General features: G+C 43.1%; 1 protein-coding gene and 1 pseudogene across 2 annotated transcripts; one reads left to right on the top strand and one right to left on the bottom strand.

Annotated features, from left to right (window-relative positions):
• Positions 1–5,900: 5,900 nt before the first annotated feature.
• On the top strand, positions 5,901–10,116 carry LOC133897364 (probable protein arginine N-methyltransferase 1). Of its 2 annotated transcripts, XM_062338078.1 has the most exons (9): positions 5,901–6,259; positions 7,545–7,555; positions 7,699–7,854; positions 8,402–8,465; positions 8,562–8,704; positions 8,916–9,003; positions 9,201–9,316; positions 9,410–9,560; positions 9,651–10,116. In XM_062338078.1, exons 1-9 carry the CDS (start codon positions 6,055–6,057, stop codon positions 9,854–9,856), a joined length of 1,140 nt encoding a protein of 379 aa, XP_062194062.1. In that variant the 5' UTR covers positions 5,901–6,054; the 3' UTR covers positions 9,857–10,116. The 2 variants fall into 2 exon arrangements, with proteins under 2 accessions (XP_062194062.1, XP_062194063.1); XM_062338079.1 differs by lacking the exon at positions 7,545–7,555 and having other exon boundaries at positions 6,123–6,259.
• Positions 10,117–10,182: 66 nt separating this feature from the next.
• LOC133897365 (syntaxin-71-like) lies at positions 10,183–16,171 on the bottom strand (annotated as a pseudogene).
• Positions 16,172–16,659: the final 488 nt, after the last annotated feature.

Genomic DNA, 16,659 nt, shown 5'->3' with positions numbered 1-16,659 from the left:
TCCATTGAGGAATGCGCTCTTCACGTTCATTTGATATAGCTTGAAATCATGGTGAGTAGCATAGGCTAATAATATACGAATTGACTCAAGCCTAGCTACGGGAGCATAAGTCTCACCAAAATCTAAACCTTCGATTTGAGTAAACCCTTAAGCAACCAATCGAGCTTTGTTCCTTGTTACTATCCCATTTTCATCTTGTTTGTTGCGGAAGACCCATTTTGTCCCAATCACATTTTGCTTTGGCCTTTCCACCAAAGACCAAACTTCATTTCTTTTGAAGTTGTTCAATTCTTCTTGCATGGCCATCACCCTATCCGGATCATCGAGAGCTTCTTCTACCTTCAAAGGCTCCAAAGAGGAAACAAAAGAGTAAAATTCACAAAAATTTACAGTTCTTGAACGAGTAGTTACTCCCTTTTGTATATCACCAAGTATGTTGTCAACGAGGTGATATCTTTGGATGCTTTGATGAATGCGTGGGTGTGGTACTTGAGATTGATGTTGAATATCTCCCACTTCATCGTCCAAAAAGTTATTTGGGTCTTCATAGTCTTGATTTTGGTCTTGTGGTCGTTTGTCGTCTTGATCTTGAGTTGATGTTGATGGTTCCACTTGCATTGATGAAGGTGGTTGATCTTGATCATTTTGAGTCTCTTGAACCTTTTGTTGCTCTAAAGGCTTGATTTCGTCAATTGCCATCTTCTTGATTGCTTCACTTGGTATTTCTTCGTCACCTAACACATTAGGATCAACTTGCTCCACTTGGGAGCCATTAGATTCATCAAATGTCACGTCTCTCGTAATTTCAACGCAACTGATGGTTTTTTTGAAAATACGGTAGGCGTAGGCATTTGATCCATAACCAAGCATAAAACCTTCATCTACTTTTAGAGCAAATTTAGAACTTCTTGCCTTCTTGTTTAAGATAAAGCATTTGCTACCAAAAACTTTAAAGTAGGAAACGTTTGGTTTGTTATCGGTTAGAAGCTCATATGCGGTCTTGTTCAATATCTTGTGTAGATGCAACCGGTTGATGGCATGGCATGCGGTGTTGATTGCTTCCACCCAAAATTGATCCGATACCTTGTATTCATCAAGCATTGTTCTTGCGAACTTAATTAGAGTCCTATTCTTCCTCTCGACCACTCCATTTTGTTGAGGGGAGTAAGGAGCCGAGAATTCATGCTTGATTCCCTCTTCATCAAGAAACTCTTCAACTTGTATATTCTTGAACTCACTTCCGTTGTCGCTTCTCACTCTCTTGATCTTCACTTCGAACTCATTTTGGGCTCTTCTTACAAACTTCTTGAAAATAACTTGTGTTTCGTTTTTATCATGCAAGAAGAATACCCAAGTGAAACGTGAAAAGTTATCAACAATAACTAAACCATATTTATTACCTCCAATACTTATGTAGGCAATCGGCCTAAATAAGTCCATGTGGAGGAGTTCCAATGGTCTTCTAGTTCTCATCACATTTTTCACGGGATGAGATGCTCCAACTTGCTTTCCTGCTTGACAAGCACTACAAATTCTATTTTTCTCAAAAGAAACATTTGTTAGTCCTAGGATGTGTTCGCCCTTTTGAAGTTTAGACAAATTTCTCATGCCAACATGAGCTAGTCAGCGATGCCAAAGCCAACCCATGCTAGACTTAGCCATCAAGTAAGTTTTAGGCTTCACTTCATCCGTTGAAAAATCAACAAGATAAAGTGCAGCCCGGAGTTTAGCCACCTCACAAAGGAGTGCCTACGTCTCCATTGAGGAGCTCACAAAGAGCCGGGTCTTTTCTAACCCTATCCTCTTCTAGCGACCACAAAGATCAAGCTAGAATTTCCTTACTCAATTCGAAGTTGATTACAAACTTCCCGTGACACTCGACAAAGTTTGGATGCTCTACGGGCGACGCCTTGCCATCTAGAAGCACGAAGCTTCAAGAGTAATGATCACAGCGAATGCTCGAGGAAGAACTCAATGCTCAAGTGGTTTAAACCCTCTCCAAACCCAAACTCACTAAATTTTGTAAACTTTACACTAGAGGTGGTTGGAGGGACTTTGAATACTCTTAAAGTACTCAAGGAGTCTAGAGTTCACCAGCAACAGCAAGCTTTAAATGCCATGGGGTGTGGGAGTATTTATAGCCCTCTCTCAAAAACTAGCCGTTACTGTTCTGTCAGACCTGACCGGAGTATCCGGCCCCAAATCCAAAAACGGCGTCAGAACGGTCACAGAACGTGTCAGAACTAGCCGTTACAATTCTATTAAGTTACCGGAGTATCCGGTGAACACCGGAGTCTCCGGTCCTGACAGGGCTTTCAAAAAGACTAAGTCCGGAGACTTGCCGGACCCTCCGGCCTCTCCAGGTACTGGAGTATCCAGTGAACACCGGAGATTCTGGTCTTTTTATCAAAAAGATTAAATGCTAACTGAGACACCCCTGCCGGAGTAAACTCCGGTTTAAAACTTTTTCTCCTACCGGAGTATCCGGTGAACACCGGAGACTCCGGTCTTTTTCAATAAAAATAAAGACTTAACCGAGACTCTCTAGCGGAGTCTCCCTCGGAGACTCCGGCCTTAAAACTCACCAACTACCGGAGACTCCGGTCTTTTTCACCAAAAATAAATCGGAACCAAGCGCCCTCTGCCGGAGTCTACCTCGGAGACTCCGGACTAAACACTGAGTACCGGAGTATCCGGTGAACACCGGAGTATCCGGACTCAGTGAACTTTTGCAGAACTAACCCGGTGTCCGTGGGTGACTGTGTCTCTCAACTTGTTGGTTCTAAAGGATATCTTGAGCATTGAGACACTAATCAAGCAATCAAATGCAACCCTCTTAATAGAGCGGCTATCCTAGACTCAATTTCAAAAATAAAAGAATTTAAATCCTATTGAGTACTCTTAGTTGCTTCTCCTTTCTTTTCGACGGGCGTTAAACATCATATGTCTTCTCAACTAAGACCTAAACCTGTTCATAACTTAGATAAACATATTAGTTCTTTAATCGTTTTGTCATCAATAAGCCAAAACCCACTTAGGGGGCCTAGATGCACTTTCAATGTCAATGACCACTCTCTAGGCAGACTACGTCCGCTCGAGGCCCAAGTGGTGTGACCAAACTGGACCACGGTCACTAGGAAGCTCGGGGGCTACTGTCGGTGTATTGAGTAAAGGGGTACCCTGACAAACAGGGCCCATGAGAGATATAACGGCCAGAGATGTATATTTTCTAAAAATAGTCGATCGTGCGACCAGGGTATGGTTCTTACGACCAGTACAAGGCATACGCGACCAGTCTCCCTGCACCATCGCATAAACCCGCGACTGACCTCACTGGTCACAAGGCCGGATCTGACACAACCTGTCCAATCATATTTATTGACATCCACTCAAGTGTTTTCCTTCCCCATGCGCCAACTCCAGTGGACGAAGTCATATACGACGTGGAGGGGCCTTGTCCCGTCTCGTAGCATTAAATGCTACAGAGTGGAACTTTTGCAGGTCAACGCGGCGCCGCACGACAGCTGTGACGTTGTCAGCAGGCCGACCAAGCAAGTGGTTAGGGACGGTCCTCCGTATTGATGGCTTGTGTTAGATATTAGGATGAGCGGGGTCTTCTGTTTGGACCCACATGTATGTTCTCCTTCTCCCTACTATGTAAAGGGATGAGGACCCCATTTATAGAGAAAGGAAGATCAAGTCTGGCAGCTAGTTAGAACTACCTCTGTAACCAATTGAGATATTCACAATACAACACACATATCGTAGGGCTATTATCTTCTAGGAGGTCTGAACCTGTACAACTCTTTGTGCCCCAGAGTCCATTGCACGCACACACATCGATTCTTAAAATGCCGTTCACGCACTCGTTGTCTAGTATACACTGAAATCATTATCAGGGACTAACCCTCGACAAAAAGTACCAAACTTTGTTTCATGTTTTTCTGAGCTCTAGATATTATTCTACAAATTATAGATTATTTCAGTTGATTTATCAATACAACTAATATTCCTTTCAGAATTTTCTGGATTTTCTGATCGCTGTTGACCGACTTTGACCAGTCGCCAGCAGTGAACGACGGTGGAGCTTGGCCGGGGAGGGGTACCAAAATGCTCAACGCACTGTGTCGAACTCGTTTGAGGGGTCGATGGCGGCATATACGACGACAAGCACAACCAGCGGTTACCATGGCGGGCAACGGAGCTAGGCCAACGACGGTGGCATGCTGTAGAGGGAGAGAGTGAAAGGGAAGGGGGTGGCGAGGATCCCTGGACCGCGGTGAAGCTCACTGTGTGTTCGGCTCGAGCAGAGGCAGCTCACGACCAAAAGTTCGTCGAGGAGGTGGGCAAGCTCGCGGTGGCGACTAGCCGGCTTACGCGAAGCACTGGGTGACGACGGGCTACGATCGAACTAGCATGCACAAAACATTAGGTGTGGTACTGTGAAACTCACTGAGTAATGGAATTGGACAGAGAGAGCTCATAAGCGGTGGTGCGTTGATGAGGACGAGGAGGGTCGCCGAGGCCAAAAAGACGATGTTGTGCTCGGACTTAGAGGAGGAAGGGCCACTATTTTATATTGTACACATCACTGCCGACTCATACCACTAGCCGACAGTGATGTTCTAGTATCATTGTTGATCGGTGACTTTAGTTGGTAGTGATGATGGAGCTAGGTATCAGTGCCAACTCAAACCATCGATCAACAATGATGACCCTTATTACTGCTGGTTCATAAGTCACGATGACAAATTTTCTCATGTGACTTATGAACCGGCAGTAATGGATCAACATATAAATCTATTTTCTGTAGTAGTGATGGCACTACACATATCACACTCATACACCATATCTACAAAATTTATCAGTAAACACAAAATAAACTGCCTTCACAAAAGTAGTCACCAGTAAAAAAAAGTCCAAGAGAAAAAGATGGTGAGAACATATCTCCAACATCCACGCACTTCCGTTAGATTCTCTCTCTTTCTTCAAGAAGCACCAGCTGCATCTGTTATGCTACTATTCATTTCTATCTACATGTGAGTTCTACGTATCTCTAATTCTACTGGCAATGTACAATCTGAATTGAGTGAATTCTAAAAGTGACTGATGGGTATGGAGCAGCTGTAGTCACCCTGCAACAGAAGCACGCACAGATGAGGACCAGCTTCTGAAACGATCGCCGGATGGATCCGCGATTGCGAAGCCAGGATTCACTATCGCCACGAGAGGTTTTTTTTTAAACGGCAGGCGAAATTCGCAAACAAGACCTGCGCCGCGCGCAGTAAAATACGGCAGGCGAGGTGGCGCGCGGCCATACGCTCCAGTCGGGGCACCGGGCATGTGGATAGGAGGTGTTGAGCCGCCCAGGCTGGCCGCTGCGTTGAAGAAGACTACAGTTGCGTTGGCTCAAGACATGCAGACAGAAGCTATTGAAGGCTCCATCGAGGAAGTTGATGATATCGCTAACTCTAACAGAAAAGTTAACAATATCGTTAGACACCAGTTTGTTGTAGCAACATATCAATGCTAGCTAGTGAAGCCGAGAGCGATGGCAATCGTAACATGAAAATGTTGGATCAAACTGTTAGGAGATGGCAAAAATAAGACGATAAAACACTTATAAAGGATATAAGGTCAGGCTTCACAAATGCGACCGAGGATCGAAAACCGCACCCAGCGTATTCTTCGAAAACTGTAGAATTCAATCAAATTTTATTAAAATTTTTAATTTTAAATTTAATCAAGAACCACTCAATTTCTAAATACGAACCGTACTGAATCGGTAGATACTGAGCATTTCAAATGTTTTCGTCGCATTTGTGAATCCTGTAAGGTTCAGACGTGTCTAAAAAGGACTCACTTAGTATTTGCTAGCAACCAGCCTGCCTGTATCTGTATCTGTATCTGGACATATATTTGTGCCTATAAAACCTCTCAAGCGCCAAACCCTCCTCTCCCTCTCTCGCAAAACCCTAGCTCTCTCCCCTGCTTTGCGGCGCGGCGCAGTGTAACCCCGGCCGGACCGAGCCGTTCTAGAGACAGGGGAGCGAGATGGATCGGCGCAAGGGCGGCAACCGCGTCGCCAACGGCGGATTGGCGGAGGCGACGGCGTCGCGGCTGAGGGTCCACTCCGACGAGGAGGCGGAGGAGGTGAGGATGGAGGTGGAGGAGAGCCCCGACGCCGCGGGGGAGGAGGAGGTGATTGGCAGCGACAAGACTAGCGCTGACTACTACTTCGACTCCTACTCCCACTTCGGTAGGCGCGTCCGGCTGTTCGATTTCGCGAAGGCGCTATTTATTCCGCAGATTTGGATGATGTTGCTATCAGCTTTTATCCAAAAAAAATTAATCTTGGAAAGTTTGTGGAGCGAAGGAAGTGGTAGATTTGTTCGTATGGTTGTAGGTGCGGGGAAGGATGGGTCTTTGGTTGAAGATTCGAGTGCTTGCGTGGGCTAAACTAGAAGTCTAGCTTGTTCACTGTACAGTGCTATCAGGAAGACTGGAATTAGTATTCATCTGCAGTATTAGTTTAGGTGATGATTTAAAGTTTTTGCTGGTGCTCACAACGAACCAGCAAAAGATTTTGATTTTTTTTTTGTTCCGTGTAGCCTGTCTTTTTTATAGAACCCCCTCAGCTGGAACTTCGGTTAGATTTTCATCATATATAACAGAACGTGTGGAGAAGATGCGAATTTGATTGTTAATCACCACCCGCGAATTAGAGCTTCCATTGAACGCGGCATTCATGAACTTAAAAGATTGTTGTTTAGTTGGTTTCGCTCCCCCAGATGTTTAATGTTTCTTAGTATTGCGAATTTGACTTAGATTGTTTCTCAGCTAAAAATCTGTCCTTTCGTGAAGTTGTGATCCTTACTTGAATTAAAACTTCATTGGTTGTTATCGTGGACCTGTGGTACATTTTTGCCCTTACTACTTGCAATTTAGTTGTACCATTGGTGCAAAAAATAATTCTGTCTTCAGTGGTTCCATACTTTCATGTGGTTATTAGTTGGTTAATGCGTAGTTGTCTTTTTGATATGCTAAATGTTTGCTGTCAGCATAATGTTGCATGGAAAAGAAAGGGGAAAATCTCCTTTTGTTTTGTTGAATAGATTTTTGGGGGTGTTCAGTTGTATGGATGGTAGTCTTTGAAGTCTTTTGCGCTCCTGCAGCTTATTTTTTGGTCTCTTGTACTATTTTTGTGCTGTTTTGCACCACCAAACATCATTAGCACTGGATTTTTTTAGGACGAAACATTAGAACTGAATTGCATAAACTTTTATTTTTTGTCATCTGACTGGCTGTTAATGAGATTCTTTTTAAAACTTGTATTTTTTTGTTCTTTTTGTATTGATAATATTTTGTAGCACATGTTCTGTACTCTGTACTCTTATTTCCCCATCGCATTCATTTCTTCTAGCAGTGTTAAATTTACCTGCTGTGTTCTGTTTCTGTGCTGTAACTTAACTATGTACTCATGCTTCTCTCTTGAATGAAGTGTAACATGTACTCATGATTTTACCATGTTCTTTGTTTTGCAGGTATTCATGAAGTAAGTTATTTTGAAAGCCTTACCTGCGGTGGCTTAATGGCATCACGTTTTACAAGCAATTATGTTTCTAATTGCTTGTAACTATTCAGAATAGGGATATTTGTATACTGGAGATGCCAATTATTTTTGTGTATTGACTGCAGGAAATGCTAAAAGATGTTGTTCGGACAAAATCATATCAGAATGTTATCACCCAGAATAGCTTTCTTTTCAAGGACAAAATAGTCCTTGATGTCGGCGCCGGAACCGGGATTCTTTCCCTTTTCTGTGCTAAAGCAGGAGCTAAGCATGTCTATGCGGTTAGTTGGCTGATTTTCGCCCTTGTTTTCATTTCACTACATGGTAATTTAATGATAATAAGTATGCTATTTTAGTGGGTACATCTTTTTTCCCACCAATCTAAACTGTTAAGCCATTATCTGCCACACGTTCTGGTGAAACCTTATAACCTAGTTAGCATGCAAGTATGTAACCTTTTGTAACCTAGTTAAATTAAATAGAAGTCACCTAACCTATTCATATATATACTTTAGAAGCATGAGAAGTATACAAAATTGGTTAATCTGATGGAAACTAGAAATCATTTTCTCTCTTCAAGATAAAAGCTGCATGTTTCCCCAATGTTATTGTGTTCTTTGTTTATCTGGATGTCCATTTTGATAACAAGCACAGAGGTTTTGCAATATCCTGTATCGTCACGTGCAGTTTCGGATTTGAGAAGTTTGTAGTTAATTCATTTTACTCTGGGCTCATCAGCCGCTGTTTTCTTTTGTCATCTTGACATCTATATACTTCTATCTTTCAATCCTCTTTTGCTAATATATTGAACTGCTCGTACTTTTACAGATCGAGTGTTCCCAGATGGCAGACATGGCAAAGGAAATTGTGAATGCAAATGGATATTCTGAAGGTGAATTCTTGCCATCCAATTTACTACCGATTCTATTTCTGCATGTCATGCTTATTTGCCAATGACCCATCATTAACATTATTGTCCTCTGTGCAGTCATAACTGTAATAAAAGGGAAAGTCGAAGAAATTGAGCTTCCTGTCCCTAAAGTAGATGTAATAATCTCAGAGTGGATGGGCTATTTCCTCCTTTTTGAGAATATGCTGAATACTGTCCTATATGCACGTGATAAATGGCTTGTAAGTGATCCTTCCTAGTTAAAATGTTCAGATTTTGTTCACAGTAGATGGTATGTGTTTGGTTCATTGTGTGTTCTCATTCTAGTTCTTTTTATTAAAAAAATGCAATTTTGGTTGGCTATGAGTATTCTGAACTGCTGTTATGTGCTTTGTGGACAGCATTTGAACTTTTGGAGAGCTGTAGCTTATGTTGTGTGCTACTGCTATGTAGGCTGATGGTGGTGTGGTACTACCAGATAAAGCCTCTTTGCATCTTACTGCAATTGAAGATGCGGAATATAAGGAAGACAAAATTGAATGTAAGTTCCCTGGTACTTGGTGCATGAGACTTATCTACATGAGTGTTATTAGCTTTAAAAAGCTTCATCATCTACATGAGTCTTATTAGCTTTAAAAAGCTTAACCAGTTTCAGGAAGTTCTCCTGGGTTATTTATGAAGTAATGAAAGTTATATAGTTAGATATATCTCTGATGGTTTTGTTTATCCCTCATGCAGTTTGGGATAATGTATATGGATTTGATATGAGCTGCATAAAGAAACAGGCAATGATGGAGCCACTTGTAGATACAGTGGACGCAAATCAGATTGTCACTAACTGTCAGTTACTGAAGGTAGTTGCACGCCTCAAACAAGTTATATTGCTTCCGTTATTTTTTGTTCAATGATATTTCAGCTTAAATCCATCTGCTGATATTGTATTTCAGACAATGGATATTTCCAAAATGACCCCTGGAGATGCGTCCTTTACTGTACCATTCAAGCTGGTCGCAGAGCGGAATGATTTCATTCATGCTCTTGTCGCATACTTCAACGTGTCATTCACCAAATGCCATAAGATGATGGGCTTCTCAACAGGTTCATTCTCTTCTCAATTTTCACCTACAATGTATTTTTCATTCGAGCAATTTGGTGAGCACAAACACATTTTCAAATTACTCCTTGCAGGCCCGAGATCAAAAGCCACTCACTGGAAGCAAACTGTTCTGTATCTTGAGGATGTAGTCACCATATGCGAGGGTGAGACCCTGACGGGTAGCATGACAGTCGCACCGAATAAAAAGAATCCCCGGGACATTGACATTAAGCTCAATTACTCCCTAAATGGGCATAGATGTCAGGTATCAAGAACACAGTACTACAAGATGCGGTAACCAATGGACCAATGAGAACTCAGATGCCTTGAAGTCCATTCAATTTTGTTTAACTGAATATCTTGTGTTGACACATCGATGTGTTTTCTCGAGTATTATTATGCACCAATTATTTGGAATCTAGAAAAAAGTAGAGAGTAGATTAAACTGTGCCAGTTTCCTGGTTGGTAGTGGTATGACCTTTGCCCAAGGATGTTGGCAGTTGTATGCATTTGATTTGATGGATTCATAATAGATTGCTGCTGCAATTTATGATTTGAGATTCTGCCATTGCGGTTTTGTTTTGTATGCTCATTTTTTTACCTGGTTGAGCATTCAAATTTTTCTTGGCGGATGCATCTTGTGACTGCCAAACAGATTGCAAAATGGATGAAGATTCTTACAGCCTTGGATTAGAAAAAACTTTCTTGTCTGGCCTGCCTGGAATATCATTACCAGGTTCTTTTCTTCTCAAAAGATAGCGAAGTTAATCTCTTAGCCATGCAGAGATGTGGCACTCCTTCACATGAACAAGGGATTTTCAGAAGTTTAGTTTTCAAACATATCGTTCCTGCACAGATGCTTGTGTTATCATGTCATGAAGATTCACTGTGAGAGTATGCTGCATCAGAAAGGGAAACAATAGAAAACCAAATCAGATGGGCACACCAATAAAAACGATGGAAGCAGTAAAGCTGAAGAACTTCGTACTTGTAGAGGTATGCTGCAATGCCAAGAATGACGCATATCAAGATGATATCAATTGTGATGTTCCTAGTAGACCGAAACTGCACAAAACAAAACCCAGATTTTTTTACCAGCAAATCTAAGAACAATTCCACAAAAAATAAAAAGTTGCAGTTAAATAAGAATATAGGAATTCAACAATAACAGCTGCTCGTTCATCCCAAAAATAAAACAAGAAAAAATATATCAGCACCTCACCTGGTTGACAGTTTCTTTTAGTCTGACATTAGTCTTCCTGAGCTCTGAACTAGCTTTATCCACCTGCAACAATCATGCAATTGCATAGATATCCCACAAAATTCAACCATGGGCAAGAAGAATAGACGATAACATGCATTGTGCAAGCAGTAGAAGCTGACCTTACTGTCAATCTCATCCATCAGAGGAACCTGCCTATCCAGTTCCTGCAGAGTTACATGAACACTGCTGAACTAATGCAACCAGAGAAGAAGTAAGGATCATACAGAAGCAGCATGAATTTGCTACGAAACCTCATTCATGTCCTCAGCCAGATCCTTCAGCGCGTCCAGACCTTCGGAGATGAAGTCCAGCCCTTCATCCTGCGCATCACACCTGACAAGTTATGGTTCAGAGATGCATTTGGGCACGACTACCATTTTTCCATGACCAGAAAACCTGCCTGCTGAATTCGCCGCATCTCGTACTCTCTTCTGAACTGCTCCGATTCTTCGCTGGTCTGGAAGTACCCCTCATCAAGAGTTTCAACTGCATTCGATCGACAAACAAACGATAAACACCGTCATTTCGAACTCTTCCAGACATCCAAATCCCTATGATAGAATTCTCCATTGATTGCTAAACTTGAGTAATTTCAAGGAGCAATCTACTTTTGATGGAGCCAAACCAATCTGGAAGGTCTGGGCGCCACTGAAAGGCAAGTTTTTCATTAGGCTAGCACTGCCGGCAACGCCGCTACCTCCCAGGGCATACATCCTGTGTACTCTGCGACCAGGAACAAGGGACGGCTGACCATCTAATCACCAACTGCAGCTTCACCAAGCAGGTGTGGTGCGACATACTCCACTGGATCGGGCGGTCCTGCAACCCTCCACCGCCGAACACATCGACGATCGATTGGTGGCTGCAGTTGCGTGCAGGTCATGGGAAGCCGAGCAGAAGAAAGGGATCGACTCCTTATTCATGTCAGTCTCGTGGCAGCTCAAGTCGTGCGTGCCATCATGACGAGACAGAGCTTTTGGCAGGTGCCGCGACACGAGCCTAGTTCTCACCTGGTTGTCTGTTTCTTAGCATAAGTCTTAATTTGGCGAGCGTTCAATCCGTCTCGCGTTGTAAAAACACTTTAATCCCTTCTTAAAACAAAAGATACGTAGTTCTCTTGCGTATTCTAATTTTTTTTTTCTATTGTCGCATTGCATAAGATTCCCCAGAACAGAATGACACAAACTGAAGGACGTGCTGGTGCCCACTCACTGGTTACTAGCACTACTGCACAGAACTTGGAATGTTGACTGACCAAAATTCTTGTGTAGCCAGAGAATGAGGCCCTCTTTGGAAACACATGAATTTCTTCTTGTTCATGCACAAATTGAATTGTTTTCTTGTTGAATCTATATCTATAGCAATATAAAAATCACAAGTTGCGTGGGGAACTTTTGATCTCATCCGTCCATCTATTCGATCAAATGGTCCAGAACTCCAGATCATACATGTATTCCCTCCTAAAATGGTGCAGTTAATCAATCAATTTGGAAACACCAATCAATTAGTCCAATCATGTGATCCATAATGTTACTCCGTATTATTGCTCCTCCTTCTAAGTACCACATCAATCAATTAGTCCCGATGGGTTTTATCCCTCGTGCCTCCATCCTCCCACCTTGCGTGCTCGGCATGTGGTGACCACCTCTGCGCCTACAGCCTCCATTGCTCGGCGCGCGGCGACCTCCTCCGTGGCACCAGTCTCGCCTACTTGGCGCTTGGCGATCTCCTCCCCGTTGGGGTCTGCCGCGTGCTCCCTCTATGCTCTCCTTCCTCCTTTGGGTGCCGGCCACCCCCACCCCATTCTCTTGCGGCTCGTAGTCTCCTCCTGCACCGGAGACCTGTGGCCTCCTCCATCACCAACCCACTCTAGCCTTTTGACCTTTTCCCGCCACGGCGGCGTTCGATACAAACCAGTGTATCATGGCGCGGAGGATGCAAAGGAGCGGGGAGACGAGGGGTGTCCTGCAGGAGGTGAAGGTGGAGGGGATGTGCAGGTGACGGGACCTTCGAGAGGCGGCAACGGCGATTACCGGCGCGGTGCTTCCAGCGTACCAGGGGTGAGAACAGACGAGGAAGTGAAGAGGTCGAGGCCGAGTAAACATTGTCACGGGAGAAGGAGCATACCGGCGTGGTGGGAGGCATCTACGACCGTTTGAGGACCGTGGAATTGGATTGCTGCCCACAAGTGCTCCATGTCCATGGTCAGATCTCCCTTCTTGCCTTGCACGCTGCCGGCGCCTGCATCAGCTTCTCCTCCTCCTCCACCTCTCACAGGGGCGGCACTTCTGCGGAGGCCCACCGTCTAGACCAGTGCCAACTCGAGTCCACGCGAGGATGGGGAGAGGCGACGAGGGGAGAGGGGAACAACTGCAAGAACTCTGTTCTTGCCATGGCCATCATCCTTATGCCGCTCATGCTTTAACTGTTGTCCGACATTTGTCACCATATCTGTCGGTTGGTATTTAATGCCACTAAATCCCAGTTCACTCATCGCGTTTTTAAGATTAGGCTTATTTTTTTGTATGCAGGTCTAAATCAATTGTGATAACCCTCTTTAGTTGATTTCTCTTCGGTTACTTATTCAAAATTAGTAAGATTTAGAACTCTTCGGTTGCTTATTCAGAATCGGTAAGATCTACCATGTCTTAACATGTAGATTAGCTTGCATCTACGAATTTCATTTGGACTTCTCTCCTGTTTCATGTCCTATGTGTCGCAATAATTAACACCTACTATTTGGCAACATGTGTCTTACAGTACTGCAACAATTCAATGCAAGTATTTTTGGAATTTTAGTGTGAACTGAACACATGTTTGCTTTTTTAGATCGTGAATTGAACAAAGGTTGAGAAATATTTCTGTAAGACGTGATAAAAAAGAACCGTAAGACGTGATGCAAGATTTTCCAAGGGTGCTAAAGCAAAGAGGGATTAGCTTAGTCAATGATTGGCTGTATGCAGTATAATTCTAATAAATTACAGAAGTTTAGTGGTCTTACTGTTCCGTCTATCATTAACTTGTATGCATTCATAGCATTTTTTATTCCTCCAGGTTTGAATCATATTCAATTCTTTCATCTTCTCCCCCTGTATTTTGATGACTGAAATGACGTAAAATATAATATACGAACCAGTAAAATACCTACTGAAATATGTGCATTGCTCAAAGGTCTGTAGTTCACATATTTGTTGTTTTAGTTGTTTACTCATTGGACACCATGCCCTGAATATCGGCCATCACGTTTCTTCAATGCTTTGCTTGGGCATGAATATAAGGTAAGCTAATGATCCTCATTGCTAAAATTTGTACGAGATGTCCAATCGCTGTACCATAACTATTCTCCTGTGTTCTTTATATTCATCTTATTTTTTCCCAGCATTTTCCAGTCTTGTATAATAAATGTCGTTTGTAAGTGGAACCAACATGGTCAAGTAATCAGATTCTACATGTATGAGACGTAAAGTTCTTAATTATATCAAAAACCAATTTACATACAAGAGATGTGAGATATTAATTATTAATTGCAATGCATATTGCCACAAATAATTTAGATGAAGAATCTGACTGGTTTTGTGGTATGATGCTTGCTAATATTTTCATCTTCTTCTTAGTACTTAGCCATATAGAATTAGTAGGAGAAGGTGAGAAGCTTATACGGAACAAAATTTGAAGTCAAGAAAATAATGCACCAAAATCAATATCACCTTATCTATTAATTTAGGGTAAGAAGTGAAGCCAACTATGTCACTGATGATGATATTTCATTAATCTTAGTTGACAGCGTGTGAAACTGGGAATTCTTGTTTTAAGAAAACAATATAGGATGTCTTAGGGCCTTGTGGAACAAAGTCTGTTGATATTATGATATTGGTTTTTTCAAACTTAGCATCAAATTTAGCATTTTTAACACAATGCAAACTATATGTTTGGCATTAAATGAGAAAACAATATAGGATGTCTTAGGGCCTTGTGGAACAAAGTCTGTTGATATTATGATGGTTTTTTCAAACTTAGCATCAAATTTAGCATTTTTAACACAATGCAAACTATATGTTTGGCATTAAATGAAATTTATAGTTTGCGGTTCCAAGGGAAATTAATTCTTGACAATTACTTCAATTTTCAACCAACCAGGCGGAATGGATTTTAGCATTTTGATAACAAATTATTCATTTGATATGTAGGATGACAGATGGGCATCCTGACTGTGTTAAAAGGCATGTTGTTTGAGAATAATTCTATGATTTTTTATATAATTGTTGTAAGGATGGTGGGGATGATAATAAATATTTGTGGAAGCTATCATTAAAATTTTGAATAGTCTAATTTTTTTCTCAACTGTTTGCAATCTATTTCAATGCTTACCGTATGGATATGCTTAACAAATTGAATTATTATTTGTTTCTTTTTTATTATGGACACGTGGATTTCACGTGCGTGTTTACTATTGCTATGAAATTCTTTCGTTCTAAACAGATCTAAGAACATCATTTGGACAGCACAGATGTTTGCAGGGAAAAATGGTGACCTGAAGAATTGAACTTGACCCCCGGTCGAGTATTCCCGCCGCTCCAGCCGCCGTCCTGCTCCACCGCGCCACCACCGCCGCCGTCGGAGATGGACTGGATCCTGTGGGGGCAGTGCTGCGACCAGATCACTCCGCAACGCCTTCTCCTCCGGCGAGAAACCTTTCACCTGCATATTTGTGTTCATGCATCCGAATTTCTATCAGAAATTCCGCTCTAAATTGTGTGTTGATTAACAGTAAATACCAATGATGATCAACTGTTAAGAACAGTGATCGAGTCTTCACCTTCTTGGCGGCTATCTTCTGGAGCTTGACCACGTCCTCCAGGAGCCGCGCCTTGGTCCGCCGCACGTCGGCGTTCAGGGTCACCACCGCCGCCCGGTTCTTCTCCTTCGCGGCCCTCCCCGATCTCTGAACAAATCCACCACGGTATGACGATGAATTAATTCGAGGATCAAGCGAGGCAAGAATCCATCCCGAAGGGCAGCCGAGGAAGGCGCCAACGCGAGAGGGAGAGATCATGCATGAGGGGACCTCGATGGCGGCGTCGATCTCGGCGTCGACGGCAGCGTAGAGGCGCGAGAATGGGTCGCCGGCGGCGCCGTCGCTCCGGTGCTTGTTGGCGTCGTACCGGTCGTACTTCTTGCAGATGGCGTCCACCCGGGTCAGCACGTCGATCATGCTCATCTTGCCTCCCTAGCTAGCTCCGGCCCCGCGACGATCACCATGCACGCACACTATTTGGACAGCGAATACGCCGGAGAGGAGCAAGAGGCGGAGGCCTGGTCAGGCCGCGAGATGATGGTTGGAGATGTCCGGTTGGCAGGTAAGTTAGGTACCGGCGAAACTCCCGGGTCTCTGTTAATTGAAGTGTGTTCATCTCCTGCTCGCTCTACTTTTAGACAAGATCGAGCTAGGCATCGCCATGGCTGAAGCTCCATCACTCTTGCCACAGGCCATTCCTGCTGCCAATCGTCACCTGCGACAAAGCTCGTCGACGTCTAAAACAACCCCATCCAAGTCCTCCTCCAGACCCAAGACACCTGCAAAACAACTCGAATAGGCTCATGAGTCTGTACGTGTAACTCGATCCAACTGATAGTGCTAGATCCTAGATGGTTAGCAGGGTTGGGGTGGTGATGATTTCGATTCTATCGGCGTGGCAGAATCTTGTTTCTTTTTTCTCTGAGTTTGTTTTGTCCTACCTGAACGTTGGGTGGAGAGGGAACTCCATCTCTGTAAATCTTTTTATTTCCTTGTTTTTCTCCTTCTAATAAAACCTCGGCAACTCTTGTGCCATCCTTTC

Source organism: Phragmites australis, chromosome 17 (genome assembly GCF_958298935.1).
Source record: "Phragmites australis chromosome 17, lpPhrAust1.1, whole genome shotgun sequence".
In the NCBI taxonomy this organism is placed as follows: Eukaryota; Viridiplantae; Streptophyta; class Magnoliopsida; order Poales; family Poaceae; genus Phragmites; species Phragmites australis.
This window is presented reverse-complemented; position numbering and strand designations above follow the sequence as displayed.

Bases quoted from the DNA above. Each gene is read 5' to 3' on its own strand.
- LOC133897364 (XM_062338078.1), top strand. From the start codon at position 6,055: ATGGATCGGCGCAAGGGCGGCAACCGCGTCGCCAACGGCGGATTGGCG. The intron at 7,855-8,401 runs GTTAGTTGGCTG...GTACTTTTACAG, and splicing joins GAGCTAAGCATGTCTATGCG to ATCGAGTGTTCCCAGATGGC. The intron at 8,466-8,561 runs GTGAATTCTTGC...TCCTCTGTGCAG, and splicing joins TGCAAATGGATATTCTGAAG to TCATAACTGTAATAAAAGGG.